Genomic DNA, 20,803 nt, shown 5'->3' with positions numbered 1-20,803 from the left:
GCGTTACCTTTCGAAGAGCAGGCGGATCATGAAGATGCAGAAGGCCAGGGGGAAGGCGAGGTAGAGGTCCTCCGCCTGCGGGAAGGAGGCTTCCTCCGTGCTCTGCAGGTCGGCCCAGGTGACGTTGTGCGGCAGCCAGAACCGCTCGTTCCAGAACCAGGCGAGGATCCCTGCCATCTTTGCTTTGTCTGCCGCGGCGCCCCCCGCTCCGCTCCGTTCCGCTCCGCCGGCCTCCCTCACCGCGGCTGCCGCGGGGGAGGAGGACGGAGCCGTGCGGCAGCCCCGCCGCGGACACTGAGACGGCTGCTGCTACTGATACTGCCGCTGGTGCTGCTGCTGCTGCCGCCGAGCGCCGCGGCTGTGCCGGTTCCCCGCCCCGGCCGCCCGGCGGGGGCAGCGGCCGCCCCGCCTGTCACACGGCCGCGCCGGCCCCCATTGGCTCCCGGCCGCTTCCCGCCGCCCGCCGTTACGCCGCTGCTCCGCCGCCGCCTCGGGGCCCGGGCCGCCGGGTGCCCGCCGCCGCCTTCCCCCCCCCCCGCCCCTTCCCCCTGCTGAGGCAGCCCCCAAGCGGCGAGCACCGAGGGGGGTCCTCCCCCCGCTCCGAAGTGCCGCTGGGTTTGCACGGGCCGGTGGTCGCCACGGGCAGCCCCCCACAAGCCCCTTTCTCAGCCCGGCGAGCCGCGGCCCCGCGGCCGGTGGCACCTCAGAGGGCTGCCCCCGGCACGGAGGCGTTCAGGCGGGAGCCCGGCGTCCTGGCTGAGAGGAGCGGCCGCGGCATCTCACGACCTAACCCCGTTAAATGAGGCACGGACGAGAGCGTCTGAGAGCACAGCGCCCAGCAAAATCAAAGCTGAGGTGAGGGCTATGGCTTTGCATTCCCAGATAAAGAAAATCTTACTGTCTTTACGTAGGTTTTCACTTTCAGTTGCTTATCTCGCTGCCCGCTTCCAGCAGAGATGAGCTACGAGAGGAAAATTATAGTTGTCTCCACCAGGTTTTACAGAAAAGGTGGCAAGCAGGCTTTAGCAGAGCAGTGGCCTCTGGACTGTAGGCAGGGTGGTCTAGGCACAGACAAAATTACTCCAGGTAGTAGGTGTACATTATCCCTACACCATCAATGTTTTTCTGCCCTGCCCCACTTTATTTTTGTTGGCCTCAGTTTTCACCCCTGTATCATCACCCCCCCCCAGCTGGCTACCAAATACCAAGAGAAGCTGAGTGCTGTGCAAGGTGAACTCCAGAATTTTATCATCCTGGTTGTAGGTTTTCTGCCAGCTTGCTCTTTTTTCCCTGCTGACTCTACTTGTCTTTCCTGAAAAACTAATTACATAGCTCCTCATCTGTGTGCTGACATTTCTTTGCCGAAGAAAACTCCAAGGTAAACACACAACACCCTCACACTGTGAAAAACGTGATATCGATTTAACAAAATTAACCATGTTTGTATATGGAGAGGATTTCCATGCAGGACATTTGGGGAAGTTTCAGGGAATGTTTTGGCAGGTTGGCTGATGAGCCGTGCAGGTGAAATCTTCCACTGGGTGTTTTTGGCTTATTGCTAAGCCAACATCCCATGTGTCTGTGAAGTTTCTGATTCATTGCTTCTGGTCACTCCTAGATGAAAGCTTTTCTTGATGAAAAGCTCTTCAGATATAATTTTAATAGCTGTCAATATGCAGATAACCATTTGCTTCATTAACGATAATTGGATTTAAGGCAAAGTTAATTTTAATCAGAAAATTGGTATCATTATTCAGCATCTAAAGGTTGACCTGTTTTTTTTCAGCACATTTCAATATTCCAATCAGTTTAGAAGTGTATTCAATATTTATGTCTGTTTCCAATACAATGAGATAGCTCTTTCCCAGACATTGCAGAGGCTCACGGGCTCTGGTACTTGGCATTGCTTATGTACAGATACAGGAAAGGAACGAACGGATCTTTGCAAAGTGAGCCTAGCAACAATAATAACATGATGATGAATAAGAGGTTAATTCCTGCTGAACAATTAGTATAATTGACTTTTGTGTCAGAGTAAAATTATTTCAGGGCAACAGCTCTCTAAGCCTATCTGAAAAGAAATGGCATTTCTGAAACATTTGGGAGGATGACCGATTAAAAGCTTTTAATTGCATTCAAATTGTAGCAGCAATCATGTAGAAGGAGCCAAGAGGGGACTATGGAATGAGAACGCCTGAATCCTGTGCTGTGGAGGGAGATATTCCTGGGAGGGGCTCAACAGCAACCCTGATATTTTAAAATGGGTAATAGCCACTTTTATTATTTAAAAAAAAAAAAAAAAAAACATGCCATGGTTTATTTGTTCATTTGCAGTACACAGGAGTTTGTTTTGCACCTCTAAATCTCTCTGAATGAATTTGGTAACATGTATTTGTCAGCACCACTGCATCTGTGCCGTGCTGCTGGCCACCCGGAGGAGTTCCTCGGCCAAACCAGGAAAAGCTGCAGCAAAACCTGGCGATACTGTCGGGGCACTCAGCAGCAGCGTGCCTAGCGGGAGGGCCGAGAGCTGGATGGTTGCTGTGTGGCCGCTCCTCACCTGCATGGGGAACCGGGAGGACCATGGACATGTTTGGATGTGGCACCCCGAGGCATGGCCCTGGGCTGTCTTTCTTCTGACTGCCTGCTGGTCCCAACAGCCGTGGGGCTTCTGGTTTCTTGTGCTGTTAGTTTTGTCGGCTTTTCTAGTGATTTCACCTAAAAACTAAAACCTCATGGACGGAGTGGCAATCTTCACTATGAGATCTATGCTGGACCATTCAAATCAGTCCTGACTCCTGTATGGGTTTGTTATTAGTCTGAAGGGATCAGTGTGACTTCACCTGATTACCAAATGATGTACCCTGAACTCAAATCACTGTCAGAGCTCTGTGTAATTGGTCTTAAAATACATCAGTACAGTAGGTGCAGTAAGTGTCCCCAGGTTATATCACTTCAGTCTTCCTTTTTTTTTTTTTTAAATATTGGCAGACAAGCAGGTTTTAACACTTGGGGAGACATGCAATGGTAATTAGTTTGACTGTTGCAAAAAGATTTATGGACAAGTAACTGTAGTTGAAAGAGTGGTTTACATGCCACAGGAAGGCTTGTGCATTGTGCTGGGCTCCAGTTTGAGTCTACCTGAAGCAGAACTGCTCTATGAGGACTGATCAGAAGGAAAGGAGGAAGCAGGGATTGCCTGAGTCACTTAATGTGTCCATGCTTCATTCTTCTCCATTGTTCACTTCGGTTTGTCTTCCTGCTGTAAATTTAAAGGAAGTGTGCCAAAGTGTACATTGTAATTATGATACAGTCGTAGTTCACTATTTCAATGTTGTGTAACCACCCAAGCTTATGGTAAGCTGAACTGGACCCTATTCACACTAGGATAGGAGTAGTTAATCTTCTGCACCAATTTTGACTAAGTTATCCTGAAAGAAAACTTCTGATTTGTTTTACACAGCCGTGGTTTTATCTCAGACAAACTAGATACACTGCATTACACTTCCACTGGCATTTCAGATATATCTGCTTCATGCCTACTGACGCAGCCAGGTTTGAGCTCCAGAGTCACATTATGATTTACTTAGTAAAGCAAATTTTCAAACCTTCAAGCAGTCAACATTTACTGTTCAGGTTATTGGTACATGGGTACCAGGTACACAGAGCTGTACAGATCTTGTCTTATTATCTGGAGATGCTCTGGGGGACCGCAGACTTCCCCTAGTCCCGCCTTACTTTCATGTTCAGTAAAATTTGGGAACTGACTGATGACACAGTTGTGCCTGGCTCTACAATGAGCATGGAGCCTGGAGTCTGTGCCAGCTTCACATCAGCTGTGAGGGGACAGACAATACCTGACAACTGGAGACTTAATCTGGCACAAAAAGTAAGCTACTTCAGTGCTAAGCCATCAAAATGTTTACAGTGGATTTGTGTTGACAGCGTGAGTTTTTGTGAGATCAGTACTTCCTCTCTCGTGTCTGCAAGCTTTGCTCCAGGCCTTGCAGCCTGAGTTATCCAATGCGTTATCAAACTGAAGTCCTGAGAACTCCAGAAATAACCCTCAGAGCTAAACTCACTTCTTTATTAATCATCTTCAGCCAGCATCCAAGGTGATATTCTGTCCAGAAGAATATTCACCTGGTCATCTCATTATTTCTTTTCCCTCACAAAGCTGTTTTTAATGTAGTTGTTTCATTAGTTATCTGTTACCACTTTGTGTTCACACATGAATGAAGCTCTTGCCATTTAGTATTTGGTTTAAAGACCCCATATAGATGTGAATTATTATTTGCCTCAGAGCTAGATGATAGGCAACTTGCTGGCAATATATTTTTATTTTCTTATTACATCATTTTTAATTTCATCCTTATAAATTTTGCTGTACTTATGTCATGGTTGTACAGGGAGACCTGAGGAGAATATTGTTTTCAGCAAAAGTACACATTTGGGTTGACTGAAACTATCGCTGAATTCATGCTAATTTATCAGATAAGCATTTTAATCTCCCCAAATCATAACATATATTATTCTGACATTTTCAAGTCAAAGCATCCATTTTTCATTTTGTAATGACACTGCAAGAGTAAGGTTATTTCACTTAAGTGAATTGGAAGCAAAATATAAATCAAAGGATTGGTTAAAATCGGACACATCATAACTATATGATCCAAGTATACCTTTAAAGCTCTAGATAGCCATTAAACGGTCCCCTAGCTGTAGTGACAATGTCAAGGCTCTCAAGATTGAAAGTCATGCATTGTTGCACATGTCAGCTAAATGGGAAAGGTACCAGAGAACTAGTCCGATAACTCAGCGGCCACACTCCCTGATGGAATAACTCAAGTGCTGACCATGCTCTATTGTGAATATAGCAACTTACCGCATCCTGTAAATGCAGCCATAACTCTATAAAAGGAAGATGACACCATCTTGTCTCCTCCATCACCAAGGCATAGCTATAGTTGGCACTGACACCAAATTAGTTAGGTACGGCTTTAAGCGTTTTCTGAATGAGACCTATAGTACTCTATTTCTCCTTTCTGTTTGGAGTTATGGAGAGGAAAAAACAGAGAACACCACCTTCAGGCTTCCCAAGCTTTGTTTCTGCCCCAGTGCACGCTCTCTCTTTGGTTAGTTCATGCTGGGTTACTAGTCAACAGAAAAACTGGAACATTTTCTCTACCTTGATTATAAAAAAGGGATGCTTCTTTATTCCTCCAATGAAAAAAAAAGCACAAACATAGTTTGTCTGCCAGATCTTGTATCTAGGTTTAAAACTATAGCTTTATATTATTATATAAAATAGTTAAATATCTTGATTTAAGTGTTGTATTTAGACCTTGTCCAGTGTCATCATTTTACCCATCCTAGCAGGCTGCACTCATGCCTACACTCTTCCTCAAATGGGCGGCTGCAGCCCGTTGGTGTTCTCTCGAGCCTTTGTTCTCGCTCACCAGCTGGAGCCGCCGTGCACCCGCTGGACTGGCCCAGCAGAGCAGGCGAGCAGCTCTCTTGTGTCCATGCACAGTAATACAGACACACCAGCAAAATCTCTCATTGATTCCTTCAATTCATTCTCATCCACAACGCGTTTTGTGATAACTAGTGGCTTATTTAGCAACTTATTGATTAAGGAATCAAAACATTTGTGTCAATCCAAGCATCCAGCAGGAGAGGTGAGAGGACTTGTTCACCTGCATAAAGCATTCACCCACATTTAACGTTGGTGCGGCCTCACCTTGAATATGGTGTACGCTTCTGGGCTCCCTGGTATAAAAAAGGATGCTCTGGGAGCATACAGAGGAGGGCAGCAAAGCTGGTAAAGATGCTGGACGCATCTTGTGAGGAGAGGCTGAGGTCACTTGGATCATCCAGTCTGGAGAAGAGGAGGGTGAGAGGTGGCCTTGCTGCTCTGCAGCTCCCTGAGGAGGGGAAGCGCAGAGGGAGGCGCCGGTCTCTGCTCCCGGGTCACCAAGGGCAGGACGGGCACAGACAGCAGAGCTGTGCCAGGAAAGGGTCAGACCAGACATGAGCAAAAATTTTTTCGCTGTGAGGGTGGTGAAACACTGGAACAGGCTTCCTGGAGAGGTGGTTGATGCCCCAAGCCTGTCAGTGTTCGAGAGGCATTTTGATAACATCCTCGAGAATGTGCTTTAACTATTAGCTCTGAAGTGGTCAGGCAGTTGGATTCGGTCTTTGAAGGTCTCTTCCAACTGAACTATTCTATGTCAATTTTTCCTCACATGAAAATAGGAAGGCTGCACAAATAATGTAAAGTAGAGGAAGAATGAGTATACCAGTTTGTGTAGTAGGCCAGTAAGCATCCTCATTTGGAAGCAGACACGTAGAGGAATCCAAATGAATTTGCCCCAAGTCATGCTAGTAAAAGAGCAAATAACATCAGCCATCCATCGTGTACTCACAGACTGTAACGTGTATGAGCTAGGAAGCATCAGTGCTGATCTCAGTGCTCTTCTGTTTGCAGTAAGGGAAGGAATTCCCAGGGAATTTAGCATAATCTGGAAAATTAATGTTGGACACTCATGAAAAATTCACTACATTCAGTAGCTACTACTTCACTGCTTAATGTGTAAACTGAACACTGAGGAACCAAGTGTGTACAGAAGGTCCTTGGCCAGAAGAGCTGGATTACCAGTTTCTTAGTAGACTATAAAAAATATCACAGCAAATAAACTGGTATATTTGTAGTGATGTCACATGACATCTCAACATTAGTCATGCGTCTCTGAAAGCTCAAGGAACAATACCAGAATGGAGTTTTGGGGATATTTACCAGAAGGATAAGGCGAACTTAGAAAAGTTTTTCAAGGCTTTACCATTTCATAGGGCTCTGAATGATCCACTAAAATTGTTTTATGGTAACTTTACTAAGAATTCATTTATCAAAAACATATTTGCAATGCTGTCTTTTTAAACACTTGAAACATCAATTTTTTAAAAAAGAGAGAACAGCCACCAACAGCAATGATTTTTCCTAGACCTCCATTACTAAAAGCTTTCTTATTTTTAAGAAAGACTACATTTTCTGAAATAATATTTAGTCTTGAAAGGGTTGAATTGGCTCTATTGCTTGATGATTATTTTGTATTTTTTCTATTGCATTTCACACCAAGAGAGATAAAGGGAGATATTGGCAATTTTGCATTGACTGTTTACTTTTGTCTTGTGCAGGGGAGAATACCAGTGTAATTAATGCTCCTCCTACTCTGCAACATGAGGTGGATTGTAAAGCGGGTGCAAAGACAGACAGACATACTCACAGGTTACCATGGGAGAACGCAAAATTGGTGAGGTGAGTCAGTACTTCTTCCCACAAGAAGTACTTGCTAAGACATCCTGTTGTAAGCTTATAGTTTGTATACAGTGATCTAACTATATAGACATTCTACCAAACAGGATTAAAAGTGGTTATTAGAAATATTTCATTAACATAACCATTTGTATCTTACATATATGTAGTGTTGAGATTTATTTATTTTAAGGGAAAAATTCAAAGCCTATGAGACCTTTGTCTCTGTAGTTAGAGTTTCTAAAAGAATATTGTACTGAGGTAAGAAAAAAGGGATGAAAGAAAAAAAGTATTAAACTTTTTATACCATTTGTGTACAATCCACCTCTGAAGTCAATGGCAGTTTTGTCTCTGACTTCAAGAGGAAAACTATCAGACCAATAGAAAAGGCAGTTAGCTGAGCTCATTATCTTGTTTGTCATCAGGCTGTTGCTATTTTGCTTTATCTGGAGTACATTTAAGCTTAATACAAATTAGAAACAAAACAAATGAGAAAGCTGTTTTGACTGACTGGAGGTTCTATCAGAAAACTTTTTCTAGAAACTGACCTGAACGAATTGAATATGCCAATAAATCCACTTTCTCGAAACAGAACTTTTGCAGGGGACATTGTTTCACCAGCAGTGGAACACATGTATTATTTCATTAATTTCCCAGTTAACAGCTGATACTGCTGAGGTTGATGGTCTTGATCATTCCAGAGGAACCAAATTCAGGTATCTAACTATGTGCTTGCTGATCAGCACTGCTGCAAAACATTTTTGTGCTAGTGCTGCCTCCTTACATGCTGGCTTTTGTTACAGTTTTGAGGAAGCCTTTACTTCTGCACAATGAAGGGGGCCAGGCTATAATTTAGAAACTTTACAAACAGAAATTGTACATTGGAAACCACTTTTTGTTAGCTAACCATGTTCATAAAGAGACCAAAATAAATACAGCTGCAAAAGCTCAGGAGCTTCCCTGGTGGGTGAGGTCTGTATCAAGACAGCTAAATTAAATAGCAGTACTCCAAACTGAGCACATGAGGGTAGCTGAATAATATCAATTAACACTGGCAGGCTTTTTTTTTTCTTTAAATAAATCAAGATTATTTTTTTTCCAAAGTTTATTTTCAATGAAAACAATAGCTGTTTCTTGGAAAGGATACCCATTGGAAGGAAAAAGCAAACAATGGTATCACTTGATGTTAAACAACCTTTTAACTAACATGTTTATCAGTGTCATTGTTGGCTACTGTTTATCAATAAAAGAGGTTTTAATTTACTGAAACCCCAAGTAATTAAACCTCAGGAAGAAAATGCTGCTTCTAGAAATAAGAACTCATCATAAAAACAAATAAATGAAATAATGCAAACCACAATGCACTCATTTCTGACTATGCATTTAGGATATCAACAGAGGATGAAAATCCAGCTGGCTAGGGCCCAAAGCGTTGGCGGTGGGTAGGGGAGGAAAGGGATTTAAAGGGAGACAGTTTAAAGTAAGGAAAATGTTATCTTTCTTTATCCTGTTGCACCTTCCAGTGGATTTGAGCACCAAGTACAACCCATTTTTGCTCTGCCCTCCAGGGCAGATGGGGAACAGAGAGAAATGTTCTGACATGATGCTAACTGAACCTGAATCACTCACATGAAGGCAGTTCTCTCCCATCTCATCACAAGTTCAGGTTCATCAACACTTTGGAGCCCAGTTTCTGCCACACATGGAATTGCACCACTGTGGTTCAGAACAGGAAAAAAAAACCTGCAGCTGTTATGAGTGGCAAACTGAGCTGAGATGGGTTGTACCCTGCTGGCTGGGTCATGGTGGGAATTCTTCCTGTACCAAAGCAGGATCATAACAAACTCTATGAGGCAACTATAGAGGAAGGCAGGTAGCCCACTGTAGCAACAATTTCAAACACACAAAAACTCTTCACATGAGCGGTCATTCAGCTGAGCCAGACACACAAAGCAGTATGATATTGCAAAATAAACTCCTCGTAGTGTGCTCATCTTTAAATAAATGCCACCTCTTTAAATCAGATTCAGTCCTTTATGTCATATTTTTCAAGTCCTCTAGAACACCATCTAGGGATGGGGGAAGTTCCGTCATTTTATCAGTGTGCAGTTTCTAGATTGACTTTTCACTGTGTGGTAAAATCAACACTCCCCTGGCATGTTATTTTGGGTCATATACTGCACCTTCTATTACATGGGTGTTTAGATCCCATTGAAGTCTGTCAGGAGGTAAAGTCACAATACAACTGCTATAATCCTCTGCTTCTTGCAGAATATGTAAGATTTTCTTTGTCCTATAGTACTATGTTCGCTGTATTTATTTTATCACAATAGTATTTCATAAGTCAGTCTGAAAGCAGAGGATCCAAACAAAGACTTAGGATTAAAACTTCAACATGACTTGTAAGATTTTACACTCTACAGTATCTTGACTCAGCCTCTGCAGTATTAGAAAAAGAAGAAACCCCCCACTTCAGAAGTACTAACGTTTTGTTAGAATTATAAGCAGCCAGCATTTACACATTTAAGTTTTGATGACTTTTAAAATTAAAGTTAGAAAAATACCACTTCCCCTTCGGTAAATTCAGACTGTTATGTTTTGCAGGAACCATTATGCAGTGTAGAGCAAACCCAGGAATTAAAAACCGTAACACTGAGCACTAAAAGTGCAAGCGTCTGCAAGGATGGGCTGAGTTAATAACAGTGTGGATAGTCACCATGTGAGGGAGCACTTAGTGTCAATTTGTCAACTCCTTTTAACTGCAGTTGGCAGCAGCAATTTTCTCTTTTTTTTTTCCTTCCACCAATCAATAACTAAAAAGACCCAGCAGTGAATGCTTTGCAGGTGTTCTTTTGTAAAAAGAGAATATTAATTAGGTATTTGAATCACTAATTGCTGTTTATTTCTTTGACTTTCTGCATCAATGATTTTTTAAATGCTTTCCTTTTCCAGACTTCTCATTGCTTCCTAAGCCATTTTTGTTTCTCCCTTGATTGCCTCTCCTCTGTCCTTTCCTATGTATGTGGTCATTTTTCTGCTCACTTATTATTCAGACTCAACATTAACTAAATATAAGCTGTGAATGTGTGTATATTTTTACTGCAATATTATTTTAAAGGGTTAACAGGCTTATTTATTAGTGCACTCATATAATTATGTTCTATTTGGTTTCATGCTGATTTGATTACAAAATCAGCCTAAGAACTGAGAGAAAACAGCATCAAATATATAGGCAGAGGCTGTTTGGAACAGGAATTAGGAGGCTACTAAAATATGCTTTCAAATTCACTCACCCACAAATATCGAAGATAGTTGGCGTGTTTACCACAACATTCTCAGCATGTTTAGTCATCTAGTAAAACACAGCATGGAATGAAGCAAATGCAAGCATGAGCAAGGATTTCACCAATGCCAGCTGATTTTGGAATGACACTCTAAGATTTGCAACTTTAAGGATGGAAAAAGGCAGTGGCTATAAGGAGACCATATTGCTGAGGAGATACTTGGTGTTTGAAAAAGAACTTATTATTCATTCTTTATCTACCTCAGTGCTTGCAGTTTTTCCTGCAAAATGCTCAGATACCAGAGAACAGGAGCAACTGAAAGGACCATCAAGAAGCAGATTTTTTTTCCTGTTGACTTCAGAGGAGCACAAGGCAGCAACAGGGAAAGAAGTTCATGCTCAGATGGCACCTCTGACTGGCTCTGGGGTCATGTGAAGCAGCTATGAAGGGACCTGCACTTGATAGCGGCTGAATTAAGGATGATTTATTGCCTGCCTGGCAGGAGCAGAGATCAGCATCTTGTCTGAAGTGTTACATCACATACCTTAGGAAGGGCCACTTCAGATGCTATTTCCCATTCTAGTAGCTTAAAGCAACAGAAGAATAACATAGCCCAGCACTTGAAGTGAGATCTGCTGATGTAGCAATTGGCAGTCACCCTTTCTGGATCTGGCCATGCCATAAGGTTGGGTTAACGACACAGTATCATGATGGGGGAAGCTCATATGTTAATAGAAACTGGGACCCAAAGGTTGCTGGGGAGGCTAAAACTAATAGTTTCCACCTCCACCTCCCTCCTTGTGCCAAGGCTACACAGACCCAGCTGACAGTGTGGCCACGTTAGCTGTATGGAAGCACTATAATCAGAAACAACATCTACCTTAGATTAGCACTTAATTGTTCTGCTGTCACTGCTTAAATGATAACATGTTTCAGGTAAATACCATGGCTTTATCCAGCAATTCTAATACAGTCTGTTGGCAGCAAATTCTGTTTTCCTCTCATCTTCTCTGTCTCTGATAACACCTATCAGGATGGGCATTGAGGAAAAGATTAACAGCCTTTGCCTTCTTTGGATAGCTATTAAGGGCCTTTAAAAATAGAAGTCTAATACAAAGATACTTTAGTGATTTTACAAGTAGAACAAACATCTCTGTACATAACTCAAACTACATACCTATGCCAATCTCATCCCACTATTATTTTCCCTGCTCCAGTAACTGATAACGATGCAGAAGAGACTGCCTAGCAGCTTTGGCTTCTGAGTTTGCTATTTTTCTAGACTTAATATTCCTAATCTTTAAATCCTATGACCTTCTACTTTTAATGTCATTTTGTTCTTAAACAGATGACTCTAATCATCTGCTTCTCAGCACTTGCCTAATCCTATCAATTTTTCCCATTAAGTCACTCGATGTATTTCCCTACATAGACCTGCAATACTATTGTTAACTGGGGACTCCTAAAGATCCCTTTTTTACCGTGACTCACTGCCTTATTTCCCAGCACACTGATTCTTGCCTTTTCCATTATTTCATTCAGCTATAATTTTCTAAATCTCTTTGGCATCAGGACTTGTTAAAGGAATGTTCTACACAGTTAAAGACCCTTCCTGCTTAACAAAAGAGCTATATTTGAAGAGGTGCACGAAGAGTGTAAAATTTAAAATATTTCAGCTGATAGGGACAGATTTCTAAGCTAAAACACAGTTTAGTCATCTGCAACTCTGAACAGCCATATAAACATGCTACTGCTTTTGAAGTTTTCCTGTTGCCTCAGTGAAACCCTACTGCCTCCTTTAAACTTATTTTTTTTTGCACAGAAATAGTATACTGCTTTTTTTTTCCTCCCCACGTACAGATGAAAGTCTGCATTCCTCTTTATTTCAAAACTAAACATTAAAGTAATTGCACAGAGAGAAAGAATATCATAATGAACTTCTTTACCAATGCAAGTCTGCATTACTTACAGCGTTCACCACAGGAATCTAATGCTGGCTCTCAAGTGTCTCAAAGCCTCTGCTAGCATCCCTGTCTCTCTGACACTCTTGAGCTGTGTGGTGATGCTAGTAGCCACATCAGGATTTGAGCAATTTCAGATTTCCTCATAGCTAACCATGTGCATCCACAGCTCTCATTTGCCTGTCTCCAGGGACAGTTGTGTACCTCTGAAACACAAACCAGAAACAAAAGATGCATGAAAATTTATGACAGTCAACAGCAACTGGAGTCAAAACAGTAGACTACCTTCACTGTTTGCCCCCAGAAACACAGAAAACAACACTAAAGCAAGTACTTCTGTTTCCTGTAAAAATATTTTGGTTGTCCTATCCTGAACTATGCTTCTGTCACTGCAGACTGGAGCCTTGACCTGTCCTTTGCAACTTCAGCCCCACACACAAATGGGCATCCTCCACAATCCTACACAGCATCTGGTACTTCTGGGCCAGCAGTCAGGAAAGAAGAAATCAAAGTGTGGAAGGGCTGACGCTGTGTGAAAAGGAGGAGACAAAATGCATATTCAGAAATGTGCAATTAAAAATGCACAAGAAGTATGAGGTAGAGAGCTTGTTAGTTACCTGCTTTGGGATTTTTTGCTTAACTGGAAGTGTATTGCACACCGGATGGCTGTGTCCTGTCCTCCAGCCCCCAGCTTATCTAGCCTGGCTGGGCAGCCCCTGCGAGTCTGAAGTAAGAATCAAGAAAGCGTAAGCTATCTGTCCTAATTGCTCGAGAAACAGATCCAAGACTGGAGATAAGGGATTAATAAAAAAGAGGAAAGGCACTCCACTGGTGAATTTATGTTAATTAACAGCAAAGGAGCTACGGATACAATTTTCAGGTCATTGCATCTTTGCTATTCCCAAGGTTTGCCATAGGGATTTAATAGTCATCTATCTTGCCTGTGCATTGTGAGGGTTAATTGGCATTTTTGCATCAGCAATAGCATATGAAATGTGCTAATAAATTATAAGAGTCCTTAAAAAGCATTAACAGCTTAGAAAAATGGTAGTGTATAAATAAGTTCTGAAAGTCATACTACATTTAAGCATTCATTCTAAAGCACTCAAAATTTCAGCAATAAACACCTAAAATCCAACTTTCTAAGAATCAGCAAGAAGACAGACCAGAAGCTAAGAAAGACTAAGCAGCTAGAGGAAAAAATAATTGCATGGCTGCTTTGTTATGCCTGAGGGTCCCAAAAACCTGAGATCTACTCAGAGAAAGATTTTTTTAATGTTACTTTTGAATTCTTTTTCTTCCAATGCCCTAACCTTGGAGGGAGCCAGCTGCCACTTACCCCACAGCCAGGACAGACAGAAACCATCACTTTATGACTTGCACCTGATGCTTCTGTAAGGGCCCTGAATGGAGCAAAACACAACAACCTAGAGGGGAGCTGGTCCCCAGTAGTGCCCCAGGAACTCAGAGCAGAGAAGGGGACCTGAAGCATGAGAGGACCTGTTGCCCATGCTTGTCACCTGCTGAGCAGTAGTGCTCATAGTGGGGGTGTGCTGAGAGATGCAGGGGGCCTGCTGGCTTTTGCAATTTATGATGAAAGAGGAATACGGCAATTAGGGTAAACAATTGCAGTCACACCCTTCTAGGGAAAAATGAAGGCTGCAATGCCACCTGTGTGAACATGTCAGGAGGGAAGCATACCCCAGGCATGAGCAACAGCTGCAGTCCACGTGCTGCCACCCTTCCCTGTGGTTTTGAAAGGCACAAGCGGAGCTCACAGTCATTAACCTGGGTGAACTCTTAGAGGTATCATTACGCATATAAGTTCTGTTCTGAGACAGGTTCCCAAGGGTAAAAGTTGTTTTACTCCAACTATTTCAGATACATTCATACAGCAAAGACACGATCTCCTCCTGGGGCATTCCTACTGCCTGTAAAATAGCACTCAATTTACTAAGGTATGTGCAACATCTACCATATGCTACAGTTAACCCAAGGGCCAGATTTTTAGGAGTTCATTCTACAAAATTGAGGCTGCAATTGGAAAAAAAAAAAAAAAAGCCAAACTGTTATCAGACTAGCAACCGGATTCTTGGAGGAAGGTGGCAGACTGGAAATGTATTTGTGATATTGGGTAACTCCCTGGAAGCCTGAAGGATCTGGCCCCACCTGTGAGACAAACTCGCCTCTTTGGACATGTGGCCTCCTTGCACATGCTCTGTGGAGGCTGGAGCTGGAAGCTGTCAGCTTTCTGGCATGCAAAGTGTCAGGCAGTGGCATGCACTGGCAGCCAGATCCCATCCGTCTTGCCAGGCAGGGAGCTAGGAGAAAGGGATACTCCAACATGGAAAATCTTTCATCCTACTTGGCAGCTGGTATCCTTATACACCTCGTGGCTGTGCTTACTCCACTGAGACTCTACTAGAGAAAGCTGTATTTTAGCATGCTCTGTTTACTAACACCTTTTCAAATCCTAGTGTAAACGAAGCTGTTAGAAGTTTGCAGTCATTAGCTGGTTAAAATGACCTCTAGCATAAAGCCCAGGGTCTCACTTGACAAGCTAACACGTGATAAAGCGCAGGCTGTCATCACGTGTGAACAAAAGCAGTTACTGGGTGATGGTTCACCATTTAAGTGCCACATTAAGGATAATTATAACTGGATGAAGTATATTTGTTTTTAAATAATCGATATGTTTTCAAACACTGTTGTTGGCAGAGCAATTTGTATTCTGATGTGTTTTAATGTGAGACATCTGAAACACAAGTAGTTTCGAAGCCCCTTCCTTCTCCCCTCGGCTAGCCTGCTCTTCTCTAATGGGTTGCCGTAGCCTCCTGCCCTTGTCCCTCACCCTGCGCAATAGAAAGCAACCCAAAAAAGAACTGATCTCCCCATGGAAAAAGCATAAATGTGCCTCAGAAATTCAAGTATCTAAAGCTCAATTTGACATGTTTTTTTTTCGCAGGCCTCTCGTGACACTTTGAGGCTTCACAAAATTTACTGCACATTACCTACATACTGGCAGAACCGCCTCTAACCTTTATGCCCGATGTATTACAGGGACTGTAGGAAGAAACAGCAGAGGCTTTGGATCAGACTTTATTGCTGCAGGAGGCTGAAGCAATGTCCGTTGAGTCAGCCCAGCTGAGAATCCAGCCCAGAGGTCTCGGGGCAGGTACAGCTTCCTTCGGTGGCCTGGGAGGAGGCTGGACAGCTTTTCCCCTGACACATAGCTGTACAGGTCATAGCAAGCAGGACTTGAAGGAGAGTCCCAGCCTTGTAAATTCATGTCTGAAATTCATCATCAGACAGATGCTACTTCAGTATTTTACATAACTGCAATTGATTGATTGCCAGTTCTTTTGAGGCATTTAATACATTTGCAAAAGATAAGGCCAAGAGCTTAATTTTTTCATGTGTCCCAGAACAAGCCAATAACTTGGCAGCTGAATCAGACCCAGGGCTCAATTCATCTGTCAGCAGTCAGCACAAGGTATTTCAGAAGAGTATGTAAGACCTCTGCAGCTGTCAGATGATGGAAACAATTTGTCTTCCACTCTCCCCCTACACATGCTTTAGATTTCTTCCTAATCTGCTGGAGATTTTATGAATCCCCCCAAAGCTTAACACCCTTCAGACAGCTTTGTCCATAGTTACAACTCTGGATATTTGTTATCCAGTGACACTCTGACTATCATTTGTCAGCCTTCATCATTCTCCTCATGACAGTGAATGCAAAGGTTATATTAGGTGTCCAGTGTAGAGGCTCATTATTTTTGTATCCCTATCCTTTAATTTAATTGAATGTTGCCTTGCTCTCATCTACAGAGGTAGTATAGGTGGAAAGCTTCAAGATAGTTCATAATATATTTTTTATCTACCATGCTCTTATTTATCTTTGCATTAAAGCAAACAATCCTTAGCTTTTTTAATTTGTCTGCATAGGAGAGTTTTTTCCATTCCCTTGATTGATCATCTTTTTCTGATCACCACCTCTTCCAGAAACCACTCTAATGAGCTCTGTGATATCCTTTCTGACATGGAATTACAAAGACCACACAGATGATGCTGCAGTGTCAACATAAACAATACCAATATACATATTGTAAATATAAACAAAGCAATGATTTTTCCTATCACAGGGTATCTGCCATGCTTTTCTTTCCCTGTAATGACTTGTTTGCTCTTTTGGCCACAGATAACCCATTGAGGATCCTACAGTGATGCTTCATTTTAAGTTTTAAATTAGTTTGGACTCCTATGAGACATATGATTAGTTTAATCTTTCCCTTCCAATCTACAGTAGATGGCATATCTCAGACTGAAAAATTATTTGGTCCTATGTTGTCTGTTCTGTTTAATCTGGGGAATTTAAAAGAGGCCAGGATAGGTGAAGCATAATTTTAAAAAATTGCCTCTCTCTTCGTAACCTGTGCTTTATTTTCCTGGATAATTTCCTAAATGACAGTCTTCTAGATAATTTCAGCTTCTTTGTATTGCTGAAGCAAATTGGGATGATAAAAAATAAACATCAGTTTCCTTAATATATATATATTTTTTCCACATTTATGCTACAGTTTCTTGGTATTAAAAATACAAGAAAATTGTGGGTTTGGGGGGATTGTTGGATAAGTTTTTAAAGCAGTTTTAATATATTCTTTTGTGGCCATACAGAATAAGCCCGTTTGCTGCAGTTTTTTTAAAACCTTATTTAAAATTTATTTAGGGACCCCAGCAAATCAAGTATATTTGATTGAGGGTAATTCAACCTTTCTTAAAAAGCAGATGGCAAATAACTCCTTAATAGTTACCTAAATTGAACATAATGAAGTTGCTTTACTAATATATTCATAAAAATATTTTGATGATTTTGGTACCACCAAGTTATTTGGGCATATTCTCCCTTTTTGATGCTTCCTGGACACATCAGCCTTGGCGAGTCTTCAGTAATGCTTATGTGAACAATATGATACAAGATTTCCTTGAAGCGAAGAATTAAGTGTTTTGCTCTACCCAGAATGAAGAATTCTGTAGTGCTTCTCATCATGAATACACTATGAAGTAGTTGTAAAACAGGGTTAGCAAGGCTGCCTAACAGCTGGCCATATAAGTACATGTGTTGGAGGACTAAGTTCCTTAACAGTGTTCATTCTGGTTTTCAAAAAATGACTTTGTTTTTTATTTCAAGCATGTTCCACCGCCTCCCCTGAACTCAAAGATTAGGGAGTCACTTAAATGCTTGCACGCACTTATTGCTGTGTACAGAAGAAAATCTGTAAAAGCATAGAGAAATGATTACTTAAGATGTGAGGATAAGAATGGGGACTAGAACTAGCCTGAGAACCAAGAAATAAGAATTCATATCCTTATGTCTGCTGAAGAAACACAGCGTGGTCTTAGGCAAATCATTTCACATTGCTGTGGTTCTGCTTCCTCTCCAGCTGTAAAATGGATATTTTTAGTCTGCAGGACAGGAAAAAATCATGAAAATACAGTAATTAACATTTCCACAGCAAATAGATACTGTGGTTGTATATACAAAGCTGGCAGATATCTTTAACTGACTGTCACCAAGATTATTGGTAATTAGGCTTAAACTTTGGATCCCATGTGCATCCAAACCAGCTTGGTCTGGACAGAGTTGAGGCATTGGTTCTAGCCCAGTCTCTGACATTTTCAGAGGAGACAGGACCTGGCAGCTCAGCTCTTCTACATTCTTAATCCACCCCTGTGACTTGCCAGGACAGCCTTTAGATGCCCTTCTCTGACTGGCAATCTGCTCCGTAGGATTGACCTCCTACAATATTAGCCCCATGTAGTAACTCATAACCTTCAGTCATACAAGGTTCATTGATTGTTAGCAACAGCAGCTACCTAGGATACGTGTTAGAAGCAGCATTACACCAAGTGAAATTGATGCAAATAAAGCCCCCATGTTCCTCCAGAAGCACATACTCTGGTTAAGTCTGTGCTTACCTTCCTTGTGAGCTGGATCTACTGATTGCCTTGGAGGAGCAAACTCCCAACACTGCCCAGCAGCAATCAGCTCCTGAGAAGAAATGTACCTCTAAGAACAGCTCCTTGTGCAAGCAAGTTATTACCTGCTCTAAACCAGTTTAGAAAAGGATCTTCCTGCAGCCAAAATTAGGATGTTTGTGCATGCCTAAGTGCTCAGACCAAGGATGATATTATAGCAGCTGTGATTCTGAGTGCCTCAGTGAACTTTGTCACCAGGAGCAACTGGGACGGTGATAGCCATATGACTGTAAGTAGCATGGGGAGGTCTCTCGTTCTGGTGTTTCTCTTGCAGGTATTTTTAGGGGAGAAAAGGGGAATTCTGCGGAGATCTCTAGAAAGGTGGCGTTGGTTCTGTTGTCACTCCTGAGCCTTCCATGTGTGCAGCTCCACTGGCCGATGATTGTCAGAACTGACCCCACCAAAGTGAGTTTGGATCAAATACAGTTCCTTCAGAAGGAGCTGTTTCACATTCTTCCCTTTTTTCTTCCTCACAGACTTCCTGCACCACCTGCAGGCAATGCGGTTGTTGGCGTCACTGCCAAAAGTCACTCGGGAGCTTAATTTGCAAAACTGATGCTGTTTGACTATAAGATGCCAAATATGCATCAACAAACAGCTGCTTGTTTGCCGTGATCAGCCCTGTGGCTTTGAGCACCTTTCATGCTGCCCATGGTATAAAAATGGTATAACTGAATTATAAAGAAGGGTAATGGGATGGCAATGAAGGAGCTGCTGTTTATGAATTAGAATCCTCATTCCAAGGTTTTTTCAATATGGAGAAGCTGCCTATGGTGTTGTTTTTTCTCATAGGAGAAATTGTCTTCTTATTAGTTAGCAATGATTTCTATAGTGATACGGAGTGGCTGGACAAATAGATTCAACTGCAACCTAACTACAGCTTGTTGCAAATTAAAGTCCCTCAAACAGGCAGCTCTCAGAACCAGGTCCTTCCTGGACAGTGATAAGGGCAGGGAAGGCAGCCCTTCAACAAAAAGGACGTATATTTGAAAGCTGGACTGAAAAAAAAAAAAAAAAAAGAAAGAAACTTCTATCTGGTTAATGACACGTTCTTAGAAGCTTTCTTGCTCACCTTGCTTGATTCTCCTTTTTTCTAAATATCTTAGCAGGAAGCAACACTGACCTTTTGACATATATTTAAACAGGAAACCAATTGTAGTTAATCTTCCCTTTCTTTATATTCTTCAAGGGCAAATATACTTTAGATGATATTTAGCATACCTTAGCATCCCTTCAACTTCTTGCGTGTTCATTTGGTTTGTTGATTTGTAGGAACAGTGTTTATTTTTCATGTGTGATAAAACTGTCTCAGATTTGATCATCATGTCAAAAACTCAGAGGTACAATACTGGTCCCAGATGGATTATTTGTTTGTCAGTAATTTGAAAGAAAAATGCTATTAAAAATAAGACTCGGATACAAATTGATGAGATGGTATATCAGCCAATATCCCTGTGTCTCTATATACCTGTGTCTGTGTAATGCTTTATGGCAACCTGGATGGTTCTTTGTAAGTCACAATACAGAAGACGTGGGCACTAATAATTTGGGATTCTATTAGCATTCTTCACCCAGACACAATGTGCTGCAAATGTTAATTAGGTCTCACTGTGCCCCTTTAGTTTAGCTCACTACTATTAAATCAATTCCAATATACCATAAAGAGCTATTTATAAAGAAGTAGCTTCAGCCACTATTGTTTTAATCTTTTGTTCTAACCATCAGTTAGCATTTCCTCACTGAAGTATTCGTACATTGACATGCATCCACTTGCACTAATGCTCATACATCAAGGCGAAAATAGTCTCTAGGAATAAAACTGAATAGTTAACCTTGAATTCTTGATGCAGATAGCCTCTGTATTTTCAGAAGTGTAAAATTCTCCTATTTACTGACAGGTTCTTACAAACATATTTTATTGACCATGTTATAATGCATATTCAGGGTCTTTTTAAAATGCACATTACTGACAATCTAATACAGTAGCTCGTGTGCTTTATTACACACATCTATCTTTTGCAAGATCTATGGAAAATATCAATGCTCTCATGGTTGGATACAAATGTTCTTTTGGAGTTGACACACATTCTTTCATTTGCAGGCAATTAGAGGTGCTGGATTGCCATGTTGGTCATACAGTTCATATATGAGTATGTACCAAGGACACCTATGGTAATGCATGGGTGTGCTAAAGGCTGTATTTTCCT

At 41.8% G+C, this 20,803-nt stretch overlaps 1 protein-coding gene and 2 long non-coding RNA genes across 9 annotated transcripts in view; 1 reads left to right on the top strand and 2 right to left on the bottom strand.

Annotated features, from left to right (window-relative positions):
* Window positions 1-548, bottom strand: part of CERS6 (ceramide synthase 6) — a 124,190-nt gene extending 123,642 nt beyond the window's left edge. For 2 of the 6 annotated variants that reach the window (XM_083842407.1, XM_083842408.1), the window contains exon 1: window positions 8-510. In XM_083842407.1, the coding sequence (XP_083698533.1) occupies window positions 8-177 (170 nt within the window). In that variant the 5' untranslated portion in view covers window positions 178-510. Of the gene's footprint in view, window positions 1-7 lie in introns of all 6 variants that reach the window. The other 4 variants (XM_083842409.1, XM_083842410.1, XM_083842405.1 and 1 more) reach the window with 4 other exon arrangements.
* A 167-nt stretch (window positions 549-715) lies between these two features.
* On the top strand, window positions 716-17,281 carry LOC310901883. The gene is made up of 3 exons (XR_014586266.1): window positions 716-855; window positions 7,198-7,318; window positions 15,621-17,281. It is a non-coding gene; the product is annotated as an uncharacterized lncRNA (long non-coding RNA).
* LOC310901878 lies at window positions 6,413-15,005 on the bottom strand. 2 transcript variants are annotated; one of them, XR_014586258.1, is made up of 5 exons: window positions 13,900-15,005; window positions 13,178-13,284; window positions 12,895-13,088; window positions 12,569-12,766; window positions 6,413-6,524 (listed from the first exon to the last, which is right to left on the bottom strand). It is a non-coding gene; the product is annotated as an uncharacterized lncRNA (long non-coding RNA). The 2 variants fall into 2 exon arrangements; XR_014586259.1 differs by lacking the exon at window positions 6,413-6,524 and having other exon boundaries at window positions 11,634-12,766; window positions 13,900-14,193.
* Window positions 17,282-20,803: the final 3,522 nt, after the last annotated feature.

This window comes from Anser anser, assembly GCF_964211835.1.
Source record: "Anser anser genome assembly, chromosome: 6".
Classification (NCBI taxonomy): domain Eukaryota; kingdom Metazoa; phylum Chordata; class Aves; order Anseriformes; family Anatidae; genus Anser; species Anser anser.
This window is presented reverse-complemented; position numbering and strand designations above follow the sequence as displayed.